The sequence below is a fragment of the Bombus huntii genome, chromosome 12, assembly GCF_024542735.1.
Source record: "Bombus huntii isolate Logan2020A chromosome 12, iyBomHunt1.1, whole genome shotgun sequence".
Taxonomy (NCBI): domain Eukaryota; kingdom Metazoa; phylum Arthropoda; class Insecta; order Hymenoptera; family Apidae; genus Bombus; species Bombus huntii.
In genome coordinates this window covers 6,704,422-6,730,777 of record NC_066249.1, presented here as the reverse complement: position 1 = coordinate 6,730,777, position 26,356 = coordinate 6,704,422, and the positions used below count along the sequence as shown (strand labels likewise).

The window sequence follows — 26,356 nt, the reverse complement described above, 5'->3', positions numbered from 1 at the left end:
GGGGGTGTTAACAAACAGCTGTTTCCAGATGGCAGAATGATCACACTAGGAACTTATTCATTTATTTATGTTAGATATATAATCTAAAGTTAATATACTTTCTCTGGAAAAGTTTCTTACGTTTGTCTTCACAAGAAAAGGGATACATATTTTAAAAAGGCGCGAAAGGTAAAGAATTCCAGTATTTTAAATGTACAAGTAAAACTATGAATTGATCTCTGTTGACATAACTAAATTAGCACTACGAATTATAAGTTTGTTTATAGATACATCGAATGTGTAGGTATCATGCTTTAATTGAAATTAAAGAACAAGATATATTGTAATTTGTGCGTAAATGTAAAACGAAAATGTGAAATAGGAATATTGTATTACAATATTGTATATACATGTTGTATAAATTTATTGTATGAATTTATAATTTATAATTTATAAGTTATAAGTTATAAATAATATTATATAAATTTTATTTATATTGTTATGATCTTATATGTACTATTCTTATTTTTATTCTGTTTCATTTGTATAAGTGAGTTTGATTCTTGATGTTATCTGGATTAGAGGTTATATTTCAAGTCTAGCGTTTTTGTTTATAAGTTGTTGAAGAACATTAAAGCTCAAATTTTTTGTAGAGTTTATTATTTATATGTTTTATCAAAAATTGTAAATAAAATTGTTTAATAAACTACTATTAAACATTTCTTTAATTTAATGGAAATTAAAAATTCAAATAATAAATTTTATTTTATTGGTTTCAGCATATAAAGCAAACAGAATGATAGAAAATAACATATCTAGTGAAAGTGATGAAGGAGAAATAAAATCAGATTTTGAAGCGGATTTCCAAAAAGAACTACATAATTTTCCCCATATTTTAAGATTTATTCAAAGAATGCGTGATCACATTAAAAAACAAAACAAAAAGATTGCCAAATTACAAAATAAACTCAGTGAACATGTAAGAACTACATCTCTTAAATATAGTTTTTCTGTTATTTCTTATATCTTATTTTATACTTTTATCTGCTCACAGAAAAGTAAAAAATTAATGGAGAAGAAAACCTTGATTGACTATGGAACTCAAACGAATCCATTGGAATATGAAAAAGAATCATGTCAGGATTGGAATGTTAATAATGATAGAACATCAACTAGTATTATACAACAAGTTAAAGAAGTAGCTGAGTCTGCTTTGTTGCAAACTGGTTTTGTCTATGAAGAAACTTCTGGTTTATATTATGATTACAACAGTGGATATTATTATGATGCGGTAAGTATGTATGCAATAACAGTATTAAATTTTCATTGATAATCCTTACATATTATAAAAAAAAAAAAACTGTTTTAGAAACAAGGTTTATATTATGATGGTAATACAGGTACATATTACTATTATGATGAAACTAGTGGAACATATCAATTCCATAGTCAAGCACAAGTAACTGTGAATGAAGCAGCTGCACATGTGAAAAGCAAGAAGGAGCAGAAAACTAGAAAGACAACCAAGGTTGGGGTTTAAATTATTATTGTTACATACCACATTTCTAAAGAAAATCTATCACATACAAGCATTTTTTATTCCAGGTTTCAGATGACATACATGAATTAATAAATGGCCTTTCAAACATATCAATTGAAAAATACAGGCGTCAAGCACTAGGTAATTGTCCTATGCTCTTAATATGCACACATGTCTCTCTTGTAGGATGAGAGGAAAAAACGCAAACTTGCGGAAAGAGAAGAACAGTCGGAAGATGAACTTGAGGACGGTGAATGTTCAAGCAATGATAGTGACAGCAATTCTAATGACATTACTCCAGAATTATGTACTAGTAGTGACAGTGACCATGAGGAAGATCAAGGTTTATTTTTAATTATTTTGCACAAAAATAAAAAAATGTTATTAACTAATGATTCATGGATTTTAATTTTCTTGTTTTGATTACACATATAATTGCTATTAGTTACATTTCAGTTATATAATTAATTTCAATTACAATATAATTAATAGAATAGATATACGTTTGCAAATAATACTTGGAATATTTTATGAATGGAAGTACATTCATTAACTTTTTGTTGTAACGATTTGATTTTTTATTTCAGATTTAGCGAAAACCTATCCCCCATGCATGAGAATCATAGTTAAGGAAACCAATCTATCAAAATTAAAAATTGGGAGTCTATTTTTTGTTGCATATACTGGTGGTTCAATTGGTCGTGAAGGTGATCATTCTGTAGTAATACCAGATATAAATATAAGTAAAGTAAGTTAAAGAGATTTTTAAGTTAACAGCAAAAGTTTCTTTACGTATACAATATTATTTGTATAAGATATTAAGTAAAAAACTTCGATGTTTCAGCATCATGCCCGCATTTTATATAATGAAGATAGAAAAATATACGAAGTCATTGATTTAGGATCAAGAAATGGCACGTTCTTGAATGGTAAAAGATTATCTGTGGCTAAGCAAGAATCTGAACCTCATGAAGTTTCACATGGTTCTATTATACAAGTTAGTACTACGAAATTGTTGTGTCACATTCATAATGGAAATGAAACTTGTGGCCACTGTGAGCCAGGACTTGTTCAGCAAAGCATTAACGCAGAAGAGAACAAAGCTTCTAAAAAAGACCAACACAAACAAGAATTGAGACGGCTGAAGCATAAGTTTGGCATAGAAAAAGATAATGTCGCAAGTGCTAGTCAATTAGCATTGGGGTACCAAGACAGAGCGCAAAATCGAAGACAGTGCATTGGTTCTTTGAATCATCATGCTAAAACACAACAAAGTTCAATGGATACGTGAGTAATTTATTTGTTATATTATGCTTTAAAACAATTGCAGTTAAGTAATTAAGATATATTTAAAACATGTTATCAGTGTTTTATTTTATTTTTTCATTTCTTTCCTTGTAATTCCAGATTTGTATTATTTCTTGTTTATTTTGCGAGTCTTCTCATGCAGTGTTTCCATTTACATACATTTCATTTATTATGTATTTGTTATGTATTTTATTTACAGATCTATAGCAAAAGACAACAGGGGATTTAAATTGCTATCAAAAATGGGCTGGTCTGAGGGGCAATCCTTAGGGAAGGAAAGAGATGGACCAACTGAACCGGTAAGTCTTCTTCCTTACAAATTTTTTATTTATTCTAACATGTGATTTTTTTACTATGATATATTATACAGTATAAATGTACCAATATTTTAAATGATAATACTTACATTTATAAACATATAAATTATAGCACCATGAAAGGTAATAGGGATTTTAATAATACTTATGTATTATTATATCATTTTATATTGAATTTTGTTGGAATTAATATATATCTAACTTACGTTAAATGAGTAATACAATTATGTTCCGTACCAAAACGTTGATGTAATTCATAAAATGAGAATTTATGACTATTTTAAATGTTTCAAATATTTCGTCGCTTTATTGTGTTATACATTAACGAAAAGAATTTTGTCCTAATGTAAAAAAAATTCAGTTCATTTCAACGGTTCTTGTAATGGGATACGTAATTTTAAGATATTTAATCGTTTAAATATAACAGAATTTGATTCGTTTGAAGTAAGAAAAGAAAAAACATTCATAAGTTTAACCATTTCTCTTTAAGTATATCCTAAATATTGCATTGAAAATAATTGTATACTTTACAATAAAATAGTTATCTCTTTTCGCAACTATAGGTATAATTATTACGGTACAATTCTACTTAATTATTCACATGTGAGAAAATAATAGATTAGTTAATTAGAACTACTATTTTACAATTGCAATCGAAAAATTCAGTCTCGACAAACTTTTCGTAACAATTAATTTCAAAGTAAATTGAGTTCATCCTTCTATCGCAAACTATATAACATATTCTTCGCATTCTCTAAAGATCAATATCTAACAATAAGTCAAAGTTGGAATATCTAGACAAGATAGCAACATCTAAATAAGATAGGGTACGTCAATTTTCGCTATTTTCTTGGATTTTTCCCTCTTTGTACACCCTACAAATTTAAATCATATTATACAAAATCAAATAGATTGCAAGCATATTTCTAATACAACATGACAGTTGTTTCTCGACTTAAACAATTCAAAATCTCCAAAATTCTCCTTTAAAAACAGAGTGGCGTCAATCCGAAGACTGACATCTCTCTCGCAGTATGTTCTAAAGTGTCCGCGTCAAATGTCTCGTCTTCGTAGCTCTCAGAAACGGCTTTCCAGACGCCAGATGCCAACGGTATGTAAACGTCGACAGAGAATGTCGTTCTCAGCGCGCGTATTAGCGCCGCCGCGATGCCAATGACGTCAATCGGCAATTGCGATACGTTTCTTATTTCACCTTTCTGTCGGCCTGTAGCATCATGCCAAACGTGGTGTAGCACGTGTGTCCAGTGCAAAAGGTGCATAGAAACGTCGGCCGCTTAGCCGCTCATTAGCTGAACGGGGTCGTGTCGCTGCAATTCGCAATCCGGCCTCGTTCGCCTTTTTCAAGCGAAGTGACGCGACGTGACACGCTAAAAACTGTGGGCTGCCGTTACTGTTGCTCACCCCCTGCGAGTCTTTTCTGTTCCTCTACTGCTTCCACACCGCCGTCACCATCACCATCACCACCCCCTGACTGACCCGCCCGATACACCGTACGATACCAATACACGTGCATCGTATATACGTGTAATACAGACATGGAAGATAGCGTGTGCAAAAGCCAGACAGCAAGCAGGTTCTGGCTGCTGGTGGTGCTGCTTACTCGTCCGGCCGCATCGCGTTTCGACGGCGACGAAACGAGCGCCGACGGTACGAGCAGAGCATTCATATGATAACGAGCGTAACTCTGCGAGACATGAAACGGAATAGTAGAGGGGATCGTCGCGAGGGGCAGAGACGAAAACGGGAGCAGCAGAGAGCGAGAGGGAGCGACAGAAGAGGTGTCCCCGGGTAATGAATGCAAATGTATTGAAATCCAAATCATTATTTTGTCTAGACGCATCGTATGCTCTATTGCACGCTCTGAGCTTAAGGAGAGGGGATGAGGAAAGGCACATAGCGCGTTCCTCCACGGGGGTGGATTAAGGGAGAAAGGAAACCGAGGCAGATGGAGACCGTTGTTTTCTCTCGTCTCTGTGTACCTTGACGCGTGTCTGCTAAATTTGCTTGTACACCTTTATCCTCCTTGATGTCCGACAACCTCCAGTAAATTTATCCGTGTGATGGTCTTCCCTCTCGTTGTAATCCTCGTTCCTCCGTGGACGACGATTTCTCTTCTACAATGTGTTTTTTGCTCGTAAAACACCGTTTGACTTTTGCTATTGTTGCACGATTCACGATGCATACCATACCTTACGTAGAGACCGAGAGAAGAGTCAGTGCTTCTTTCTACGAGTCTTTAACGAGTGTGAAGTAATTAATATATTTTCATGCATCAGCTGTTTCTGTCCTTACCGCTTGTATAATGTAGGAAACAATTTTACGGATGGTAAATGTATTTTACGGAAATTTGTGATACAGAAAACTAAGTCGACTCGAGATACTGCGGAAATTTCTTCTTCTCTTCGAGTTATTGTAATTTTGTTGCAAAGGGAAATGGTACAGTTTCGAGCGTACATGTATTACGCGATTTAATCGTATACGTATAACTAGCTTTCAAGCAATTAAAGATACGTTAAGATCGCGTGATTTTAAGGGAGAAATATGATTTATGGCTTTATAATTTCGCGAAGATTATTACGATCTATCTTGGGCATGAGATCGCGTGATTTATTTGCGCATACGTATTTCGTTGCACATTTAAAAACGCACTTAATAAGTTGTTTCCTTGTTAAACATTTTTCGTTTAAAATTATGCATCTATTAATAAAACTATGTTAATTGCTATACACTACATTGACTATTCATAAACACAGGTTCCACTTGTTTAGTTACGCTCATAAAGATATAAATTTGCATAAATTATATTATATTACGCATTTATGTGTTACTATCAAAAAATATCAATATTATGTCTCACAAATTATATTGACAAGTATACGTCTTATTTACCGATGAGATGAAACTCTAAATAAAATTGAAATTAAATTCGCAACTACGTAATACCGCGTTCGTTCTCTTCGTCTAGCCGCTTTACATCGCAACCAGTTGTTACAATTTTATATCGACTATCTCCGTTTTTACGTTGCGTACCTATTTCTGCAGGTTCTCTTTGTCCAACCTATATGACCTACATCGTAAACTGGAAACACGTTCACGGTCGTAGAAAGGGGTGAAAAGGTAGGAGAAGGAAGAGAGAGACGGTTAGCTCTTGGAGGGTGAATCCGCGTGTTCGCTCCGAGAGTTCGTAAACCAGACATTGTAAAGTTCTCGAATGGCGATTGACAGTAAACCACGAGCATGCGATAAAGTATAAAATTGTCCCGTGCTATGAAAGTGCTTTTAACAGGTGTAGGTGGATGCGTGTCCTATCTGACCGAATGAAATCTCGGTAGGTTCGTTTATTTGAGTGCCTTCACTCGCGCAAGGTAAGGCGAGTACTTACTTTTTATTATTGGCTCGCGTAAAAGAGTCGATCTCTAACAAGAGACACTTGAGATAACAGGTCAATGCAAGTTTTATTAGCGTGCTGCTTTGACGTAGAAGGCTGTTGCTTCGGTAACGTGGAGTTAAGAATTAGAATAAAGGACTCGGTTTTTATTCTGCATACTTTAAAAATGTCTTCAGTTGTATGAAGCGAAGTGTTGTTTTGAAACTTTGAAATTTATACGTTGCAGGTTATTGAAATTAAGGAAATTTTTCATGAAAATATATAATGAATATTTGAGAGGTGTATTTAAGTTCATTTGAGGTTACTTAACGTTCATTTTCGTTGCATTATCTAGCTAGATTTTGTATGTTCAATCCCTTGATTAAACCGCAGATATCTATGTAAGCTAATATTTTTATGAAATAATTATAATGAAAAAGATGGAACTTTGTTATAATAGATCATATTAACAATCGAAATTTAAAATATTATTAGATTGTTGTTTCAAACATTTAATTTTCTTCATTTGGATTATACCGTTTCGCTTATAAATAATACAATAAGCTTCCAATTTATTGGGACTGTATTATACAACGTATTGGTATTGTAAAATTGAACCGACTTGTAACGTCGATCGTTAAACAATTGCAACTGAAACGCAATAGATGTAACGTGTTACAATTCGCTTCTATATGAGGCAGCCTTAAAGTGCATCCGGAAACTGCAACAATTTCATTTTATGGACTTTCGCGTATACCGGCTGTTGCGAGCCATTTCACGGTTACAGCGTGAATATCCACGGTAGTGCCTTTTACGATTTACATTCATTTCCATATTGCATTTCCTCGCCCTTTACAGTACCAGCGAGGAAAAACCTGATTGATTAATGACGTAATAAATAATCCAACGTAGTCTCGCAAAGGAATGAGGCTCGTGGTGCTTCCATAAAATCTTTCATTGGAAGAGCTTTCTACGATTTCTCTTTGAGAAGCATAATATTGCACGCGCGTTTGAAATTAAAAAGTTTTGTATCGAGACTGTGCATCAAGGAATTGGTTTTTATTATTTTCTCAGTTATATCATTTATCATCCTAATTTTTCAAATACGCCTAACTAGCAAAAAGCAACATAGTTTGATATCCATCGATATTTCTCCTGTGTCAGTGTTTCTTATATCTTGTACTTTCATACATGAATAATTGCAGTACAAATCTCGATAAAATAAATTGATTTGGTGATATTCGTGGGTTTCGTACGAAAATCACCCTTAGTCGCAGCTGATTTTGGCCTGCCATGTCGAAAGCAACTTTCTAAACGTGATCCAAAGATTCAGATCTTACGACGATGGTGCAATAATGCGTGTCATTGATTAATTACGTTTCCTGACTGAAAATTCATAGATTTTTATCTTTTTATAATTCAAAGGAAATGTACACAACCTGTCTGACAAGTAGCGAGGTTGCCAATATATTAATTTCAACGGAATTCCGAATTCCAATTTCTGAGGATGTTTGGAAAAATCATGTATTTTATTCTAAGTATCTTTCTTAGAGATCGATACCACTCCGAATATGGATACTTTGACGTTATTTCCAATAGATAAATTCATGGGAGCAAGTCGTTTGATTTTTAGAAATTCAACGTTAATTGTGTATTTGGACGACGAAATTGAGAAATTTACAAAAGGAAAATTTGACTTTTTCGAGAGCCTCGAATATCTTCTCGTCCATCCCCTTCATCTCACATTTCTCCGATTCGCTTTCAACTTTCGTCTTTTCCCGGGATAATTGACGGCGCGTCCGAATCGAGAGTGTTTTGATTCGCGCCAGATCCAGCAGCGGGGAGAAAAAAGGAGAACCGGATAAAAGTGAATCGTAGGTCTTGACTCGCGACTCTCCCGGTCTCCTGTTTGTCCGCCAAAACCTGTTGCTGGCGTCCTCCTCCTGCTCGTTTCGCTGCCTTGTGCGCGCCTTCTATTCATCCACCGGTCCCTTTTTCTTCTGGCGAAAGTAAAAATAGTGGTAAGAGAAGAAAAAGGCACGCGGGGCAGAATGCACGAAGTTCGTGCGTTGAACGAAGACGTAAAGGTCGGGCCAGGAAAAAGGAGTAAAAGGGAGGAAGAGAGGCCGAGATAGAGGGAGAAAGAGAAGAGAAGAGAAAAGGAGGGAGAGAGGGTTCTGAGCGGAAGTTGTACACCAAGTGTACGTGTGCAGTCCTGCCGCAGGTGGTACGACGGAACGCAAGGTCGTTTCGATATTATGTAATGCAAAGAGGCAGGAGAGTGCAAGGATACGGAGAGGATCAGCTCTCGACCTCCCTCGGTTGCCCCGGAGGGAACCCATTGTCTTTGGAATTCGGGACAACGTTGGGAGATCATCGTCGAAAACTGAGAAAAAAACCCTTCCTCCCGGCTACATCCAGCGTTTGCCTCTTCCAACCCGCAACTTTCTTTATCCGTAGGGCTTTGATTTTAATGCTTGCATGACGTACCGGGGAAGGTTACAGGAATTCTGGCGTTCGGGGCAGTAGTTATTTTAGAAGGACTTTTTTAGTCAATGTTTTGACTAATTTTTTTTTCAAATCGGGTTGTACGATCTTTATGTTTTAGGGTGGTAATGCGATTTTGATCCTATCTTCGAATGTTATTTTTAGCCTATTTACGTTCTACGGTACAATCTATATTCCGGTACCTATAAATCAATCTGTTTATCAATTACTCACGAGGTGCCTTTTAACGATTTGCAAATCGTTTTATGCTCCGTGTTTTTGCGCGTTTATCGTATCGTTCATCGATCCATGTCCATTCAAGTAAATATCTACGTGTCCGAGTATCCATGTCCATATAATACAATGGCTTCTCTTTTGTGACGTCGTCGTCGGTACAGCTTCGTCGGTCACGGCTGAACGATACAAAGTTATGCGAAAAAATGTGCAATCTTTATCTACGATCTTCGTTCATTGCCATGCCGGTTTATGCAGATATGCCGATTTTTGCCGGTTCTGATCGACCAGCTTACATCCACGGCACCGGTGGATTCGCATCTCCATGCTCGAACGATCCTTAAGGGCTCTCTACCCGCAACTTCTTTGGAAAGGGTATCCCCTCGCCCTCTTCACGCTCGTTCACTCACTGGAAATTTTCGTTCACGCATTCGGACACTTTCATTACACCAGCTAATAAACCCTCAGAGCGTGATAGCCTGATGTGCCGGATAAAGCGGCCATGGAGCCTTTCGCGCGATTATAAGTCACAATCGTGAGCAATTAATACATCAGCCACCATAGATTAAGAGTTCAGCCGTGGCATTATGCTATATTACCGGTTATGGCAAAGATCAACGGTGATAAATTCTCATTGTGTTCCGCTAATGCAATTTTCCATTCGCCACTTTTTCAGACGGCTTTTCTAATCTCTTTACGATAGCATGTTATTTTACTCTTTTTATGACGCCTGCTCTGGAGTAATATGTGCACTGGAAAGAGTTTTGTTACGCTAAATGGACGTTAATATATATTGAAACGAAGGGTTGAATAACTGCAGAGAAACGAGTATATCATATACATATAGTTCTATGAGATAAATTGAAATCTTAGTTGAAATTGTAGAAATAAATTAAAGTCGTATTGGTAAAATTACAAAATGCACATAATATGTAAAAATACATAAAATAGGGCATAACTTTGGAATCGATTTTTGCTTGCTAGAATTTCTTCGAAATTTGACCCACGAGAAAGACACTGAATCGATGATTATTAGCGAAAGGTGAAAAGGTGAAAAAAAGGGAACACTTTTTATTAATCTTGTCTCGAAATGTAGGCATCTCGAGGGAAGGTGTACGAGAAAGGACGAACGAAAGACCCGATGCCAGTCACTTAGTGAAATTTATTCGTCGATCTGTGTCCACTCTGTAAATTATGAAAATTACAGGACAAAATTTTTAACGCTCTTCCTTAACTTTAATTCTATATACTTGTGCCTATAAAGTTACTTCGGTACCACTTTTAACGGGTTCATAATTGCGCCCTTTTATATATGCTGTTCCTGGGCGTGTACCGCGTCATATATCTACTGCATTCTTTATATAAACTGGTTTTATTTATTTCGGATCGTTAACATTAAGTATTAACCGAGCCTATTATTTAGCTATCGCTGGCTTTATGCGAGATTTGTCGTGATTATAAATTTAAATCAAAAAACAACATTTTACGATCGTTATATACACACTGTCGTGATATTTGTTTATAAGTGGTCATTTAGAGCTACTTTAAAAGGAATTTTTATACAATTTATTGGTATTTGATTTACATTGAGGCAGAAAATTGCCGATGTCTATCGTGATCGCGGTAAATGAAACATGTAAATTAAATAACATTATCGTACAAGTTTCCATAATATTCCTCTCGGTAACGTGAGTTTCTTAGAAGTCTTAATTAAATTTAATGCTAAAATATCAGTGTTTACTTTTTCATGTCGGTTTATTACATACATATTATTATTTATATAAGACAAATCTATAAAAATTGCGGTAAATAAATATAAATACAACCGTGTATTAGTTTAATAGAATTTTATTTCTGATTTCTTCGATTAGTCTGGCAAAATCTGTATTCTATTGTTTCAATTATACTAAACGAATACTAAAACTAAACAGTTACAAAATTATATTCCCACGGTTTCTCTAACATAACGCTGAAAATATAAATAAATAATCGAGAAAAAGAAACACTATCGCGATTTGTTAGTTCCTCATTAGTATTCATACACAATTTATATCTTAATTATCGACTTATCTATGTATCTAGCATATCAGTTTGAAAGCAGCAACGGATAAATATTAAAGTGCAAGCTGCTTACACTTAAAAACTTCTACTCCTTTTAATTGCAAGATCTCATCTAGTAAACATCATGTACACTTCGAATTGAATTAATATCAAAGAAGATAAAATCGGTAAACATAGAATGTTGGCCAATTACCTTGAGAATTCTATCAGTGAAGAAAGAATCGATTATTCGAGTCCTAACAGATTATAACTACAGTGATATGCAAAAGTCTCTGGCCAGATAAATTTTTCACTTTATGTTTCGAAAGTGATATCTAAAAGAATTTTAGCTAATATATTGAGTATAAGATCGTTGTAAAACGGTACTTATATTTATATTAAATATGAGTTAAAATTCTTTAAAATATCACTTTTAAAATACAAAATGAAAAATTTATTTAGCCAACAGTTTTTACACGTCGCTATATATTTCATATGTAAATAGGAGAAATGAGAGGATGAAAGAGGACAAATAGCTATGGCATTGAATTTAGTTTTATGAAATTTTATTACGGTAGACACATTTAACCTGTGCCTGAACACTTCTCTCAAACATAAAGTATCCTTGGCATGCGAGCCTACTTGCATACGCCTGAATACGCGTGAGCCGATAGGATTTTTTATCCGCACACTCATTGCGTACTAATTTATGCATATACCAAGGTATGACATCATCAAAATCAATCTTCCGCTAAGCTAGTGTTGATTGAATGACCACTCTAGCAAGACCGAAGTTATAGATTCATATTTCATCGTACATAGAAAAGGCGTAAGGCGTTTCATGATAATTATAGCCATGACATGGAAGCTTGATGTGGATTCTGTAGTCGTGGTTGTTTTATGAACTTCTTTATTAATCATTGTTAATTTCTGGTACCGAAGAATGATGTTCAAGCTTGACACATTCGGAAAATCAATTATTTATCTGAACATGTAGAATATCGACTGCTTCCTACATATAATATAAGGGCAAGTCTGGTTTCATACAAAAATCTGTCTAACCTATCCAGGTTAAAACATCGTCTGCATTTCTGCATCCTACCTCGTAAGAAGGATCTCGTGAGACCGTCATAGTTCGATCCACGTGGCTCCATTGTATAGCCATTGGAGAGCAGCAGGAGCCAGATCGGTTCCTCCTCTCTAAATTAAATCCCGCTTCCGACGTGCGTCAGTCAGACGTCGAAATTTCCAAAGTCACTGACGAAGCATTCTTTAATCTCCTTGGGGCGAGTCTTCCCCTCGGCAGTTGCACGATCTACCTCCTTCCCTCCATTCCTCTCTCTCTCTCTCTCTCTCTCTCTGGCAATACGGGCTAATTCTCCGGGGACAGCATGAATGCGTGTTTCACCGTGTGTCAGTTCAACGTGGGCGGCAGGGCAGCGGAGGAGTGAGGAGGAGGAATGGAGGAAGGGAGAGGGTCTGTCCTTCTTTGCGCGCGTTGTTTTGTAACGCGAAGAGGGAATGTTAGGAAGGACTGACTATAGAGTGAATGGAGAACGCATAGGATTTATGGTACGCTAACGGATTGGGAGAACGGAACGGAACTGGAAGAAAGAGGGAGATAGAGCGAATGGGCAAAGAGACAGACAGATGCTGGGAGACTAAGAGAAAGAGGTGGTGGCGAGGACGACAAGGAGGAAGATAAAAAGGGAGGAGAAAGGAAAAAGGGCAAAGAGAGAAGTTGTAGCGGTGCGTTTCGTAAGGGGCGCGGGAGGCAACAGGTGGGAACCCACTGTCACAAATAAATCCAACACAAACGCCGCTGCCGTCTAGACGGCGATCTGCTGACTAACCATGGGTACCAGATTATCGCGCCGCTTACTTTCTCCTTCCTTCTCTCTCTCTCTCTCTCTGTCGTTTTTTCTCTCTTCTCTACCCCTTCACCGCTCTTCTTTTCTTTTTCTCGGCTTTTGTTTCTCTTTTTACTTCTCTGTGTGTGTACCTCTGAGACAGTAGGCGATGAAGGAAGAGCGAAAATGAGAGAGAAAAACTTTCTGCGGATGATGGTGCATGAACGGACCAGAGAACGTAAGTACATACGGAGAATAGCGATAGCAAGAGAAGAGAGAAGCGTGAGAAAGATAAGAAACCCGGGTAGATAGAGGCAGGCAGAGACGACTCGTACGCACGACAGGATCAGAGATTGTGCAGGTGTCGTTACACACGCTCCCGAGCGTAAACGCGCTTGCACGTAACGCGCCGTTGCGGAGATAGGTGCACCGCTTGGCATGCGGGTGCACCGTCAGATTGGCCAGCCATCGGTGTCCGCACGTTGCTGCCATAGCGCCACAGATTGCCTGTTTACTCGACAGAATCTCTTTTCCCCATTGCCTCTGACAGATACCCGCATATTCGATTGCTCGCGAGTCCGCGCAAATGGTCCGACGTTTTATTAGCTTTTGTTTTGTTCTCGCTTTCGTGATTTTTCATGGTCTTATACTTTTTACGCTTTCGGCTTTCCGCCAGGATTCTAGTGGCATTCTCAGCGTTGTTCAGTTAAAATTGTGAAATTAAGTAGATCGTGGTTGTCTGATTAGTTCGATGATGTTGTATGGAATGTGTTTATTCGAGTATTTCATAGATTTTATTATTTATCTTACATTTCAAAATTGCATATATAAAAATGGAGTTGTTTGCTTAATATCGTGTTATTAATAAATTTACTATGTATATCCGACTGTATATTCTGTATACTGGACAGGTAACCAGTAACTGTCCTAATATTTATGGCTGGTCCTGTATTATATTTTCGACTGTTTTCAAGTATATAGAATCTTTTCAATCGAGAATTAAATATACTAGAAGATTTATGGCTTAATTTAACTATTTCGCGTATGATTTGTATAACTTAAACATTTCCTGGTTATTGTACTTATTTGAATTCACAGCAGATATCAGAAAGGAGTTTTCCATCTAGACGTGCATCGAATCTGTGCTCGGTACGTGAACGCAATGCAGCCCTAAGTGCTTGTGAAATGAAGGGGATCGTATCGCGTTATAATGCAATATTCTCACGTTGCAAATATTTTAATCGGAGTACTGGAACGATACTGTCGAATGAAACATTCATTACGTTCTGTGAATGGATTATGCCGTGTAGTTCAACGTATTTCCGTTGCAGAACGAAAGTAACCTAACGTAGCAAGAATAAAACATTGATCATGTTTCCGTCACAGAATATACTAAATTTCAATATTTTTATTAAATATTTTCCCATAATTGTGCATAATTATATATAAATATGCTGATAGATCATGAAACAATAAATTTTAAGCAAATAGTTATGTCATAGGTCTGATGATAAATAAAATTCACTCAGTTTCTATTATATGAGATATAGATATATAAATTAAAATAGAATATTCTAAAATTGACCGATATAACCCAAATTTGTGTATCATCTACGAGCCAACGATACCAATTAAGGTTTATTCTACTTACAATATATAATACAAACATACATTATGTATCAAGGATCAAACTATAGAATCTACTCTATCTGAATAACAGAATGATTAATCAAAGTCGGTCAAAAATCGTTGTTCGAAACGATTCTTTGGCAAGAATCCATTGGATGACGATTCGTGAAGGAAGAAGTCGAGTAGTTCGAGGAGTAGTATGCAGTCAGGATAAAAACCGTGAGCTGCCGGAGATTAGCGAAAAATGTGACGGTAAAAAGCGAGTAATAGGCGAGTTGACCGTGGCAGAGTCCGAGAACGGATCCGGCCATGGAGCACGATACCCCAGGGAGACACGTAGAGACGGAACGAAATTAACCGGAGCTCAGCCAGGAGGAACCGGACGCGAGCGCATAATGCTGTGCACACAGGAGGGCCGCACACGTGCGCGCATAACCACGTCGTCAGTTTAACAGTCTGTCCAACTGTGTGTACATCCACGTGTCTACGTGTATACGTGTATACGCGACGGTAATACGTCCGTATGTCGGCTGTCCGTAACGTTAGCCAGACTAGGAATCCGGCAGCCAGAAGCGGTCGATCGGTCTAGACGAGGTGTGCGTCCATGCCGCCGACACACAGGCGTACATTGTCCGAACAATCGACCAGGCCCGACATACAAATATGTACAACGAGAGATCTATTAATTACAACCAGCAGCAGCCGGCTCTGACTCGTATCGACGAGCGCAAACCGACCGTTCTCGGTGAATCCCGTGGAACGGGACGCAACCAGACAGCCCAGAAAGAACATAATTATTGCGTACGATCGGAAGTTCCTTTGGCTCCTTTTGATGAAATAATTGATCAAATGATTAAACGTTGCGACGTTTGCTGAAAGCAATTAAAGAGTGCGTTTTATTAGCGGCCGCTTAAGCGCTTTGACCGAGGCTCGATTGGCCACTAAACAGAATGTTATTTAATTCGCGTTCTTTCCCGCGGTGTATCAACTAAACGTTGAGGGTGTATTCGATAGATTAATCGGAGGATTAAGCCTTATTGGTGGTAGATTGTTTCTCCTTTCGTTTTTTCTTTTTTTTTTTTTTTTTTTTTTTGGTGAATGAGTAAGAAATATATTTGTAATGGGTACAAATTAGTAGATGGGAAATGCGCGGTTTATCCGGATTTCCGTTCATCCGGATCAGACGTGGTCCCATTACATCGCGGATATGAGCTTCCACTGCACATGCAACATGCAATAGGTTTAACGAGCTTCCGTATCTATATGAAATGCACAGATGATTCTATTTTCAAACGAAAACACTGAAATAACAAATGTCATAACCTTTAATGAATATTCGATAATGAATGGTAACGTGTAATGTTAGAAATTATGTCGAATTATACCAACTTATATTATTTATTACATACTATATCAAATTCTTATTAAATAGAACCATTGCTATTATAAATAATTTAACTACTACTCACTCATATCTTCTTCTATACACTTACAACTTCTATCCTATCAAGAATAAATTCACATAGACTTAAATGTCGTGTACATTCTCCAATCGACCACACAAGTTAAATGGCGGATTTTCCCGACATTACTGTTATCTCGCATCTTTTATATCAACAAGCAACCTGAACCACACCATGCCTAATACCCATCATGCATCCGTTTTCTTCGCCGAAGAACATCTCCACAAATTAGCTTGCCGTCAACGTATCCACCTCCCAGAAGGGGTGACGTTAAACGACGTGTACCCGTCGGTGCTTTCCATCGCGCGGGTGATCGTCGCGATCAATCAGATCGGAGGATCGGAAAAAAAGGAGCTGCCCCCGCTCTCGGTGCGAGGTCTGCCGCCGCCGCGATTATTCGCTGGCTAGATACGTTGTTGAAACGCCGTCTCGTCGGAGGTGCATATCCTAGTGGTAGTCGAAGTAGAAGCGACGTATCGCCCGCACACACCGCACGCGATAGGTCGGTCCTCCTATCGCCGCCAGACGGCTTCCGTCTGGGTAAACACACCGACGTGGCGAGCAGCTTGGCTGGCAGGGCTTACCGACTACCTAGGGACATCCATCACAGGATTATCGCGCGACCATGCTCGCGCGCGGTCAGGACGTGCGGCCTCTCCTCTGTGTCTGCTCTCCATAAAGCCGCCAAAGCGTGCATGTGCAAGCGGACCGCATGTAAGACTACGTCTGCCCGCCTGTCTGTACGTCGCCTCGACGATTCATCGACGTGTACGCATTAAACGAGCCTGGAATTGATTGATAAAGTAGTCGAAGAGTGGCTGAAAGAAAAAAAGAAAAAGAACATAGGGTGGAAAGGGGGTGAATTGATACAAGGTGAAGAGATAAAGGGAATTGGGCTGGACGGAATAAAGATGTGATTGAATGTTTAGATCGAGGGAGAAAAGAAGCGAAGGGATGTTTTTCGAGTTCTGTGTCTAGCAATCTGATACAAATTTTGTTGCACTGCTAATTGTTATTGATTGTATTATTGCAATTGAGGAATTTAAATTCAGTTATCAGGAATTTTAGGAATTTAAGTTAAGAAATGGTATTCGATGGTCACAAGAAGTATTTGTATACCATTGTGTTTATTATTGTATTTATGCAGTAGTTAATTAGATATTAAATTCAATTGTAGTAAATTTCGTATTATCTAATAGTTCTCTCATATGATCACCAAAATTTAATACTATGAAATGTCGACTTAATGAAAACACTGAAACAACAAAAAGAAACTTCATTGAGAAGCAAGGGTGTGTATAAGTTCCTTTTGTAATTACTGTAAGTAGAATAAAGAAGAAGGGAAATTATATTTTAGATTTAGTGGTGTTAGGAGATGTATTGGAGGTAATAGGTAGTTCCATAATTCATGAATGAAATTCTACGAGAACGAAGAGGAAGACATAAATAAAGAAGGAAACGCAATAGTAGAAAATTGTCTGACCACTGTCGTCTGGATCTACTGCGTAACTGGTATGAATTAAACTAGACTCATTGTCTGAATTATAAGTCTGCCATCATAAAAATCGAAGAAAGGCAAGAATAAAGCAAATATAAGGTACAAATATATTTATGAACTAATAATAATAATTAAAAAATTCCAAATATACGTACCTGTATATTTAATTTCGTATTCGCAAGAAATGATAAAGCAGACATATTTCAGTCCTTCTATAAATATTTTAGACCGACAATGACTTATTAAGATTAACTAAAAATCATTTTTCTGAACTAAATATAATTAATAGCGTTCCATTAAAAAGTTTCTTTTACATTAAATTCCTCTGCACCTTTTTTTGCCTTGTTCTATCTTCATAATATAATAGAAAAAAGAAGTAAAATAAGTAAAAAAAAAAAGATAAGCAAAGAGTGCAACGTAACAGAATAGATAACGGATGTAGAGTGTACAAGAAAAAAGGAAGAGTAATGAGGAATACGAAGGAGAGACGGAAGGAAAGAGAATAAAAAGGTAATAAGGCAGGACATTGCAGTAACATCGTGTCGAGTTTGGTCAGGATGTGCGGCATCTCTGTGTCTGTCTGCTCTCCATAAAGCCGTCAAAGTGTATGTATACAAGCGTCTGAATGCCGCATGTAAGACTACGTCTGCCCATTTGTCTATATGCTTGTCTAGGACGGATGCACATGCATGTGTATGCATTCTGCGAACGAGACATATGAATGAACAAGCGACTGGCAACGATCTGTTGCCTCGTTTCACGAACGAAAGCTCCGTCTGGTCGTTTGTTCTATGACATTAATTGTCTAGTTTAACATTTTTTATGTATATCCCTTTGTGTTAAACTTATGTAGTATAAGAATTGCTAGTTTAAATCGTATAAAGCGATCCGTAAGATGGATTAAATTAAATAATTTTGTTCAAATATTTTAAAAAAACATACTATATCGCATTCCTAACATTTTTACTTTGGTATTCGTATTGTAATTAAACATTTTATTCATATACGTAATAATATTGGTTAACTAATGTAACGCGTATAAAATTATACTAGTTAATTTAGGTTACCGTATAATAATCTAATCAAGTTAGGTAATCGTAGTTAATTAACGATTAGAAATCTAGGGGGATAAGGCAATTTAGCATTCCATTGCGAATTTATAAAACAAATTACAATCGTTTAAAATTGTAACTGGATGATCGTTTATCGCAAAAGAATTGTGGAATAATTCTATCATTTAAATGAGTCTTGATTCAGAGGTTTGCATCGGTGTATGTTTTACGCAAATTCACACGTATACATAGAGGTAGAAGCGCGACGGGAAGTGGTGATGGTGACGAGGATGAAGGTACCTGCGCCTTAGTTTATCTAGTTTAGTCTAGCAAGTCCAGAGTCTATAGACGACCAAACACTAATTAATTCTGTGCAAACATGCCGCGGCTCAGCGACTAAGAGATCGTTGGCTCCGATGGCTGCGCAAGAACGTTCCTCCAAGAGTGGAGGATTCGTAGAGTTCCTGCAGTTTCATTTTGGACTTGCTTTCGAGTATTTACCAGGGGAAACGTTGACCGAAAGTAATTGGCCCACATTTTCCGAGTACAGGGCTTCCGCTCTTGCTGCTTTAAGTTATTTCAGTGCACGCTTCACGATCACCGTTGCTTTTAATTTGATCTACTAGAGAGGAGGAGAATGTTCTCTTATTTCTTTTGTAGGCAGAGCGCTCCTCTTCGAATTATTCTACAGAAAATAATTTTGGTAAAGCGATGTTTTGGTAATAACGATAAAGAAATGTAACGATTTAGTCGTAGAAGCTCTATTGTGGTATTTATGTGTTTTTATTTTGATGTGAATTATTCGCTTTTATTCTATCTTTATTTTTCTCCTGTAAAACTGTTTTACTGACGGTCTAAGTACATAGCTGTTTAAATCTTTGCTAATATGAAAATAATTTGAAATAATTGTTCTTTTCTTATTGAACATTCTAAGCCTGTACCAATTATACGACTTTATATCGCGAATTTTTATGATATACAAATTTTTGAGCATCTTCGAACATTGGTGTTTAATGGATTAAATGCACATACGTTAATAATCTGCTTGTGGCTCAGCAATTAGAAACGAAATACCCGAAACTTCAAGAGACTCGACAAAAGACACAAAATGATTCTTCAAATTACTATTCCCCAAATAACTTTCGACCATCTTCGTCTTTTTATCATCTATTTTCCCAAAGCAATTTCCGAAAAGAACGACGTAATCACAGCATCGTTCCCTAGATCGAATCGCGCTGGCATGTCGTTCATTCAATCTTTGCTTCGACAGCTGCGTGTCAGAGAAATAGACTTTGTAGTAGAGAAAGAAAAGCGACATCCTGTGAAAGCCACCGAAGGAAAAGCGCGAAGAGATAGAGAGAGTGCGAGTCGCGACATTTATTTCTACAGGTAACACAGAGCGTCGCCTCCACCACCACCAATTCCATCGTCGACGCCTCTGGCAGACATAGTGGCGACGTTGTAAACGAGCAAAGTTTCGAACCCAATATGCTGTCTCCGCGCTCCGGAGAGCCCATATTCAACCTGTCAAGGTGCTTGGTGCACGTGTGTCCGCGTCTCGCTTCCCGGCATGCCAGACGGGCAAACCGGGACAAACTTTCGAACTGGCACAGACCGTCTGGCACCCTACCACCTACTGCCGGCGAACCCGCGAATTCTCAATATGTTATTGTACTAGCGGCACCGTTTTATCTGTGGATGCCTCTCCCAACTGGCAACGAATGAACGAACGACCGACTGTTGTCGGTGTCTGGCGCTTTCTCGCTTTCTCGCTTTCTCTCTCTCTCTTTCTCTCTGTGTTTCTAGCCTCGCAATTTTGCTTCCTCCTCGTCCCGAACCGGGTGGCCTGGAAGTTCAAAGGTGCATATGCACCACGCTGCGTCGATTCCGGCCGAGATGTCTCCTTTCTCTCGTTGGAAATCGTCGGCGCCGGTCGTGTATTGCACCGCTGCGCTGGTGGCCTGACTTCCTCGCCGACACGGAAACCAGCGGAAACAGCCCTGGTCATCGGCGTGATCTTGCGCGATCGAATTTGCTCGCTCGGGAATGAAATTTACTTTCGGGCATTTGGATCGCATCGGTGAAATGCCATGCTTGAGAGATGGGAGAAAGGTTTTATTTTTTTTTTTTTTTTTTTGTTAAAGCGCTAAATTTTGTGTAGAATATAAAATAGATATGGAAATGTAATTAATACTTTCTAACTGCCTGTCTTTCATCTTTTCGTACGATGATCGATATTTATTAAATGTTACGATCATTTCGTACGTCGATATACTGTGGATTTGAGAGAGCATTTTTAAAAGCTTCATCAGTGCTAGATATCGTAATAGAAGCTGTTATCTGTAATAGAATAGGAATTGAATAAGATTGCGGAAGGAAAACGCGTGGGTAGGAAAAATGGGTAACAGGCGTGAACATCATCGACGCGGCGACGAGTTTGCATCGTCTAATAGGAAATCACGGTACATTGCCTCCGCTCGCCTGTGTCATTCATCTAGCCAGCTTGGCCTATTTCCCTATTTTCCACCCTTTTAGTTCCCGCTTTGTCTCCGCGCATCAGTTTTCGCGTTTCGTTGCCAGGAGTTCCATGCTTTATTGTCTACTTTACAGCTCTTTTTAGACCAGACTACTATTATATATATTTCCATAGCTAACACCGAAACCTCGGATAAGATCATCTTTCTGTTGCATATATTTGAACAAAGCTACTGACGAATTGTCAAAACAAATTATAGTAGTTGCAATATAAAAAATTATAAAAAATTTAGAATTTAAAAAAGTTAAAAAAAAGTTACAGATTAAAAAGTTTCTTTTTCCTATAAAAATTGAAGCATCTCAAGAATAGTTACAGAAATCAATTACGCAATATAAAGATTTAAAATCATGAAATCCCTAGAAAATCTAAAGTAGTTGAAAGATACGTTTCTAATTAATATTTAATTATTATTCGTTTGGGATTGGTTGAATTATTTCGAATCTCACGGCTGGTGTCGTCAAGACCTGGCTAAAGCAATGATTCACACAGATAAAACAAAGAGTTTTCTCATAAAGTAAGTATGATATCTGGGTCGCGACATTAGAGCAACGATCGATCGGACTCGATGGAAATAATTCAATGATCGAACATTGTTCGGTTCACTTGGCTGTCTATAGCTTATATTACGAGCCGCTTCTCCGTTCAGCCATCGATTTATGTCTGTCTGCATCGTACATAAGAAAACGGTCGCGCTGTTCCATCGTCCAACAGACATTTTTAATCCATTTTTAATAAGTAATCCGGGTATCATTGTCTCGTCCATCTGTTCATCGTGAGCAGCTGTGATAAGTTTAGACTTGAACGATCGATGGCCCACGTATTATACTGTCTCTTCTTTAAAAGATCGAATCGAGACGATTGCTCGTGTGGCATCTTGTCATCTTGCAACGAGATCAGTAAGGAATTAATAACATTCAAAGTTCTACTTTCTTTTTAGTAAGAAAAGATAGCGAGATACTTAATCGTAATAAAAATATTTAATAAGACAGAAAGATAATGTGATACATTTGTTGACCCTTAACTATTTCTGTAGTATATCCTAGTTAGATTTTGTATGTTCAAGTTTTATAATAAATAGAGAAAAACAAAAGGTTTTTAAGGATGTAAATTTTAATATAATTTTATAAACATTTACTGCTCAACACAATTAGAGACTTTTTCTTTCTCTGTTTTCGTCCATAGTAACTACTCTCCTCTTATTTTGAACGTTTTATATTGACACATTTTCTAAAATTTATATAACTCTAAGGGGTTGCACATACGAGATTGATTAAAATTCTATGAAAATGTTTAAATTATCCATATGTAAAAATTCCATTGATAGGTGTACTTTTAATAGGTAGTACGATATGAATAATTATCCTCGGTCCAGTTGCGGTTTAATTATCGCCAATTAAATCTTGTCGTACCTGTCCGCTACAAAAGCAAATGCTTCATTAATTCATTCAGAACCAACGTTGCGTTAACATAATATTCACAATTTTTTTTCAGTCAGGTTGTATCAACGAATTTTGCCTTCTAACATCGTAATTATAAAAGAAAATCTCATTGATCTACTTAATATTCTTATCATCGTTATTTCTTCATTCGCCTAGTTTCTACGATCTTACGAAGTTCCAAGAAATTAGCAAATAAATTATCTAAATTACATAAAAATTCGGCCGATCTTGAAAGTGAGCAAAAGAACGGAAACTAATGGTGCAAGATTATAGCAGGTGGACTCGTCTATCGAGAGTAATAAAAGGCACGCGACGCGGCGTTACATAAAGGTTAGGTAACCGTTCAAAATTCACCAGGCGATGACTCAACGATGAGCCAACAGAAAAACTAATTCCGTTCCGAGATAACATTTCGGGCCGGGGAGATTAATCATCTTCGTGACATAAATCAGGTAAAATATATATTCGCGATGGTTCCATTGGCTATGACGGAGGAGGGATGAAAAGAGATGGAGACGAAAGAGGAAAGGTCGTCGTGGTGTTCGTCTTTTGCGAGCAGCGAGAGGAGAGAACGGACGAGCGAGCGCCAGTTATAATATATATAAGTGGTCTAGACAGGCCAGACGGATGCATCATCGCCATCATCGTCGAGCGAGAAAGCGAAACTCGAGTCGAGCCGTTTTGCTCCTGAACGTCTCGCGAGCTCGTCAATCGAGTAACGAGCGCTCATTTTACGCGCACGATAACGCGTCTGTCGCTCGATCATGATCCGTTCTCGTCTTTCCTCCGACGATCCTCCCTGTATACCTCCTTTTCGCGAATTTCTACTACCATCTTCGTCCTTTTCTTGCTTCCTTCGAGGAATCGAGTACGAGACACGTTGGCGAGAATGGTACAAGCAGAAAATTTCCATAGTAGAAATTCTTGTTGTTAAATGTTGGCTAAAGTACCGCAAGAATGTGATATTTTTAATAGTTTGGGAAAGAGATCGTGTGAATTAAATATTTTTAGAATGTTTTCTGTATAAATAGCTGGGGAACAGGATGATGCGTTGAGGTTTTAATAGAGCGAGGATTCACAGTCCTATTCCCTTTTATATAAGATCGATGTTGCATATCTATTAGTAGAGTAGTAAATAAGTAACTGCTAAAAATCTTGGTGGTGAAATAGTCTATAAAGATAATTGCAACTAAAAATAATTACGACTCGCAGGGAACACCGTGCAACCCCTTTGATGCTCTTCCTTGATGATCGGTGAACTACAGTTGGAGAATCTGAATGGCGCTTTTATTTTCTTGGAAAGTTTAATCACCTAAAAAATTTCTGTATCATGTTGTAATTAACGATTTTGAAGAGTTGGTAACAAGTTTTTTCTTATGTATCACGTTTACGTAAGTCTAATTTTACACCGATTGGAAATTAATTCAATGTATGCTTTGAAAAAATTGATCAGTAATTAAAGCGGTATTTTTGCGGTAAGAAAATCGTAAAAATCAATACAGCGACTGAGTATTAATCAAAGCCGTGTTAATTATTATATTTCACTATACCTTAGTTTACCGTTTCTTTAATGAGTTATTTCTGCGACTTGGTGAATTCCACGTAGGCGAAAGTAAGAACACTCGACTCTGTTAAAGCCTAAAAACCATTCGTCTGTATTGCATTTTGCAGCTGCTTCAAACTTATAAACGAGGTTCTTTTAAGTTACAGCGAGTAGGCAAAGAAACTTTATGAAATGGATCTTGAGATTTTTCGAGGCGCTTGACTTTCTGTGAAACGACTCCGAGATTCCTTGTAATTTCTAGTGGTTAATATTTAATAAGATAAATTCAATTCCCATCGTTCTACTAAACCTTTCCCTTTAGCGATTTTTAATTATTACTCCTTGATTCGCTTATATAATCGCTGTATAAATAGAAATCATAAATTCAATACAATTATACAAAAATTCTTATTATGTCTGTTTCATCAGATCAGTTTCCATTTCGAATACCAACCATTCTGAACCATCGTAAGAAATTTAACATGTCCCACTTTCTATCTAAAATTTTATTTATGTATATTCTCAATTAATAATTCGAAGCATTTAGAGCTAGTGACTACCGTAAGAAAATAAAATTTTATTTCTCAGAAAAATGTATGAAAATGTTTGTCCCGACTAGAAAGGCGATAGATGCTCCTTTTAATGAAACTGTATATATAGCAAATTTATCTTTATCTCTCTTGTTTATATTGTATCTCAAACTGACAAATTTTCCTCTGATACTTTTATCGTCTTTCTCTGGTCTTATTTTTCAATTTTATTATCATTTCATTCGTCTCCGGCTTTGAGGCACTTTTCTTAGATATTTTTATCTTCAGCCAGATCGGACTTTGTTTTCGTGCTGAAATCCTTTCGTCGTATTTTCTTTCTACGCTCTTTCCATTCTTTCATTTTCGTCTCTTTTCCTTTCAACCAAGTAAGTCAAGTGTCGACGAAGCTAGATAGGGCCTCATTTACAAGCCAGACGGGGGAGGCCACTTGCCCTAAATACGCGTCAAGAGAGGGTATTCTGCCCAGTGGTTGCGACTCGAAACTTAAAATAACCCTTCCCTCGATAACACCCGTCGCTGAATAATCTTTCGTTTCTCCGTTCTTCGATCTCGTTTCTTCTTTACATTTATACTACAGAGATGACGCGAATAAAGCATAGCAAATAATCTACAATTAAGTAAATAGTCAGTTGTGTTTGGTGCTTAAATAAGTAGTAGAATTGACCTCTATGGTTTGATTAAATTTTACTTTCTTTCTAAACATTTTATGATACACATATCGTAGACGGAAATTCAATGAACGTGGTGATATTTTGCATCACATAGAGGCTGTCCTTGTATCTTTAATATTAAAAAAATAGCCAGCAACTACAGTTAAACTACGGTAAATAATCTATAGTATCCAACCGTAACGTCCGCTTGCTATAATTAAACGATAGGATAAGGAAGAAGAAAAAAATAAAAACGCATTTATGTAAAACAGCGTATGAAACATTATGTGGGAACAATTATCTGCTTATCTCGTATTCATTTATGTTGTTTGCTTGCAGGTACCTTTGACGAATAATCCGAGCAAAACCGGTCTCGGCGCGACCAGCGAATTTCCTACAATCGAGCTAGATTCTACGACGGAAAAGAAGCAGGCGCTGTGGCGAAAGACCCAGCAACGTTACAAAGAAATAACCGACCATGCGAAATAATTGCACCGTGAACGTTTGTCGGGAAAAACGCTTGATTTGCATTGCACGCGCTTTTTCATCGTCTGTCACGGTAAGCGAAGACAATTACGTTCGACCGTAAAAATTCTCATCACCGTCATGTGAAATACGGAATTCCGAAAAATTCTAACGCTCATTGCTAGACGATTTTTGAATCGTATATACATAGAAACAAAAATAGAAACAAAAATAGAAAATCGAGTGGAAAATAGAAACAAAAGTGTAAAGTATAAATAAGAATATGTTAAGTTGTTAATGTTACATATGAATTTCTCATACATCGATTTATAATTTTTCTCTAGTATGAATTACAAATATTTTTGTAATAAAGAATATTTCTCCTAA

The 26,356-nt window shown here is 37.2% G+C and overlaps 1 protein-coding gene across 4 annotated transcripts; it reads left to right on the top strand.

Moving 5' to 3' along the window:
• The first annotated feature begins 5 nt into the window (after nt 1-5).
• Nucleotides 6-26,356, top strand: LOC126871799 (angiogenic factor with G patch and FHA domains 1). Of its 4 annotated transcripts, none has more exons than XM_050631048.1 (9): nt 6-168; nt 759-958; nt 1,034-1,270; nt 1,349-1,507; nt 1,706-1,862; nt 2,107-2,267; nt 2,364-2,806; nt 3,027-3,126; nt 25,844-26,356. In XM_050631048.1, the coding sequence occupies exons 2-9, from the start codon at nt 776-778 to the stop codon at nt 25,991-25,993; spliced, it is 1,590 nt and encodes a 529-aa protein (XP_050487005.1). In that variant the 5' UTR covers nt 6-168; nt 759-775; the 3' UTR covers nt 25,994-26,356. The 4 variants fall into 4 exon arrangements, with proteins under 4 accessions (XP_050487005.1, XP_050487007.1, XP_050487004.1 ...); XM_050631050.1 differs by lacking the exon at nt 1,706-1,862 and adding an exon at nt 1,585-1,660 and having other exon boundaries at nt 102-279; XM_050631047.1 differs by having other exon boundaries at nt 135-279.

What these genes read in the sequence shown, in the direction of transcription:
- LOC126871799 (XM_050631047.1), top strand. An exon ending in AAACTAGAAAGACAACCAAG is followed by an intron (nt 1,508 to 1,705) that starts GTTGGGGTTTAA and finishes TCTCTCTTGTAG; the next exon opens with GATGAGAGGAAAAAACGCAA. An exon ending in GAGATGGACCAACTGAACCG is followed by an intron (nt 3,127 to 25,843) that starts GTAAGTCTTCTT and finishes GTTTGCTTGCAG; the next exon opens with GTACCTTTGACGAATAATCC.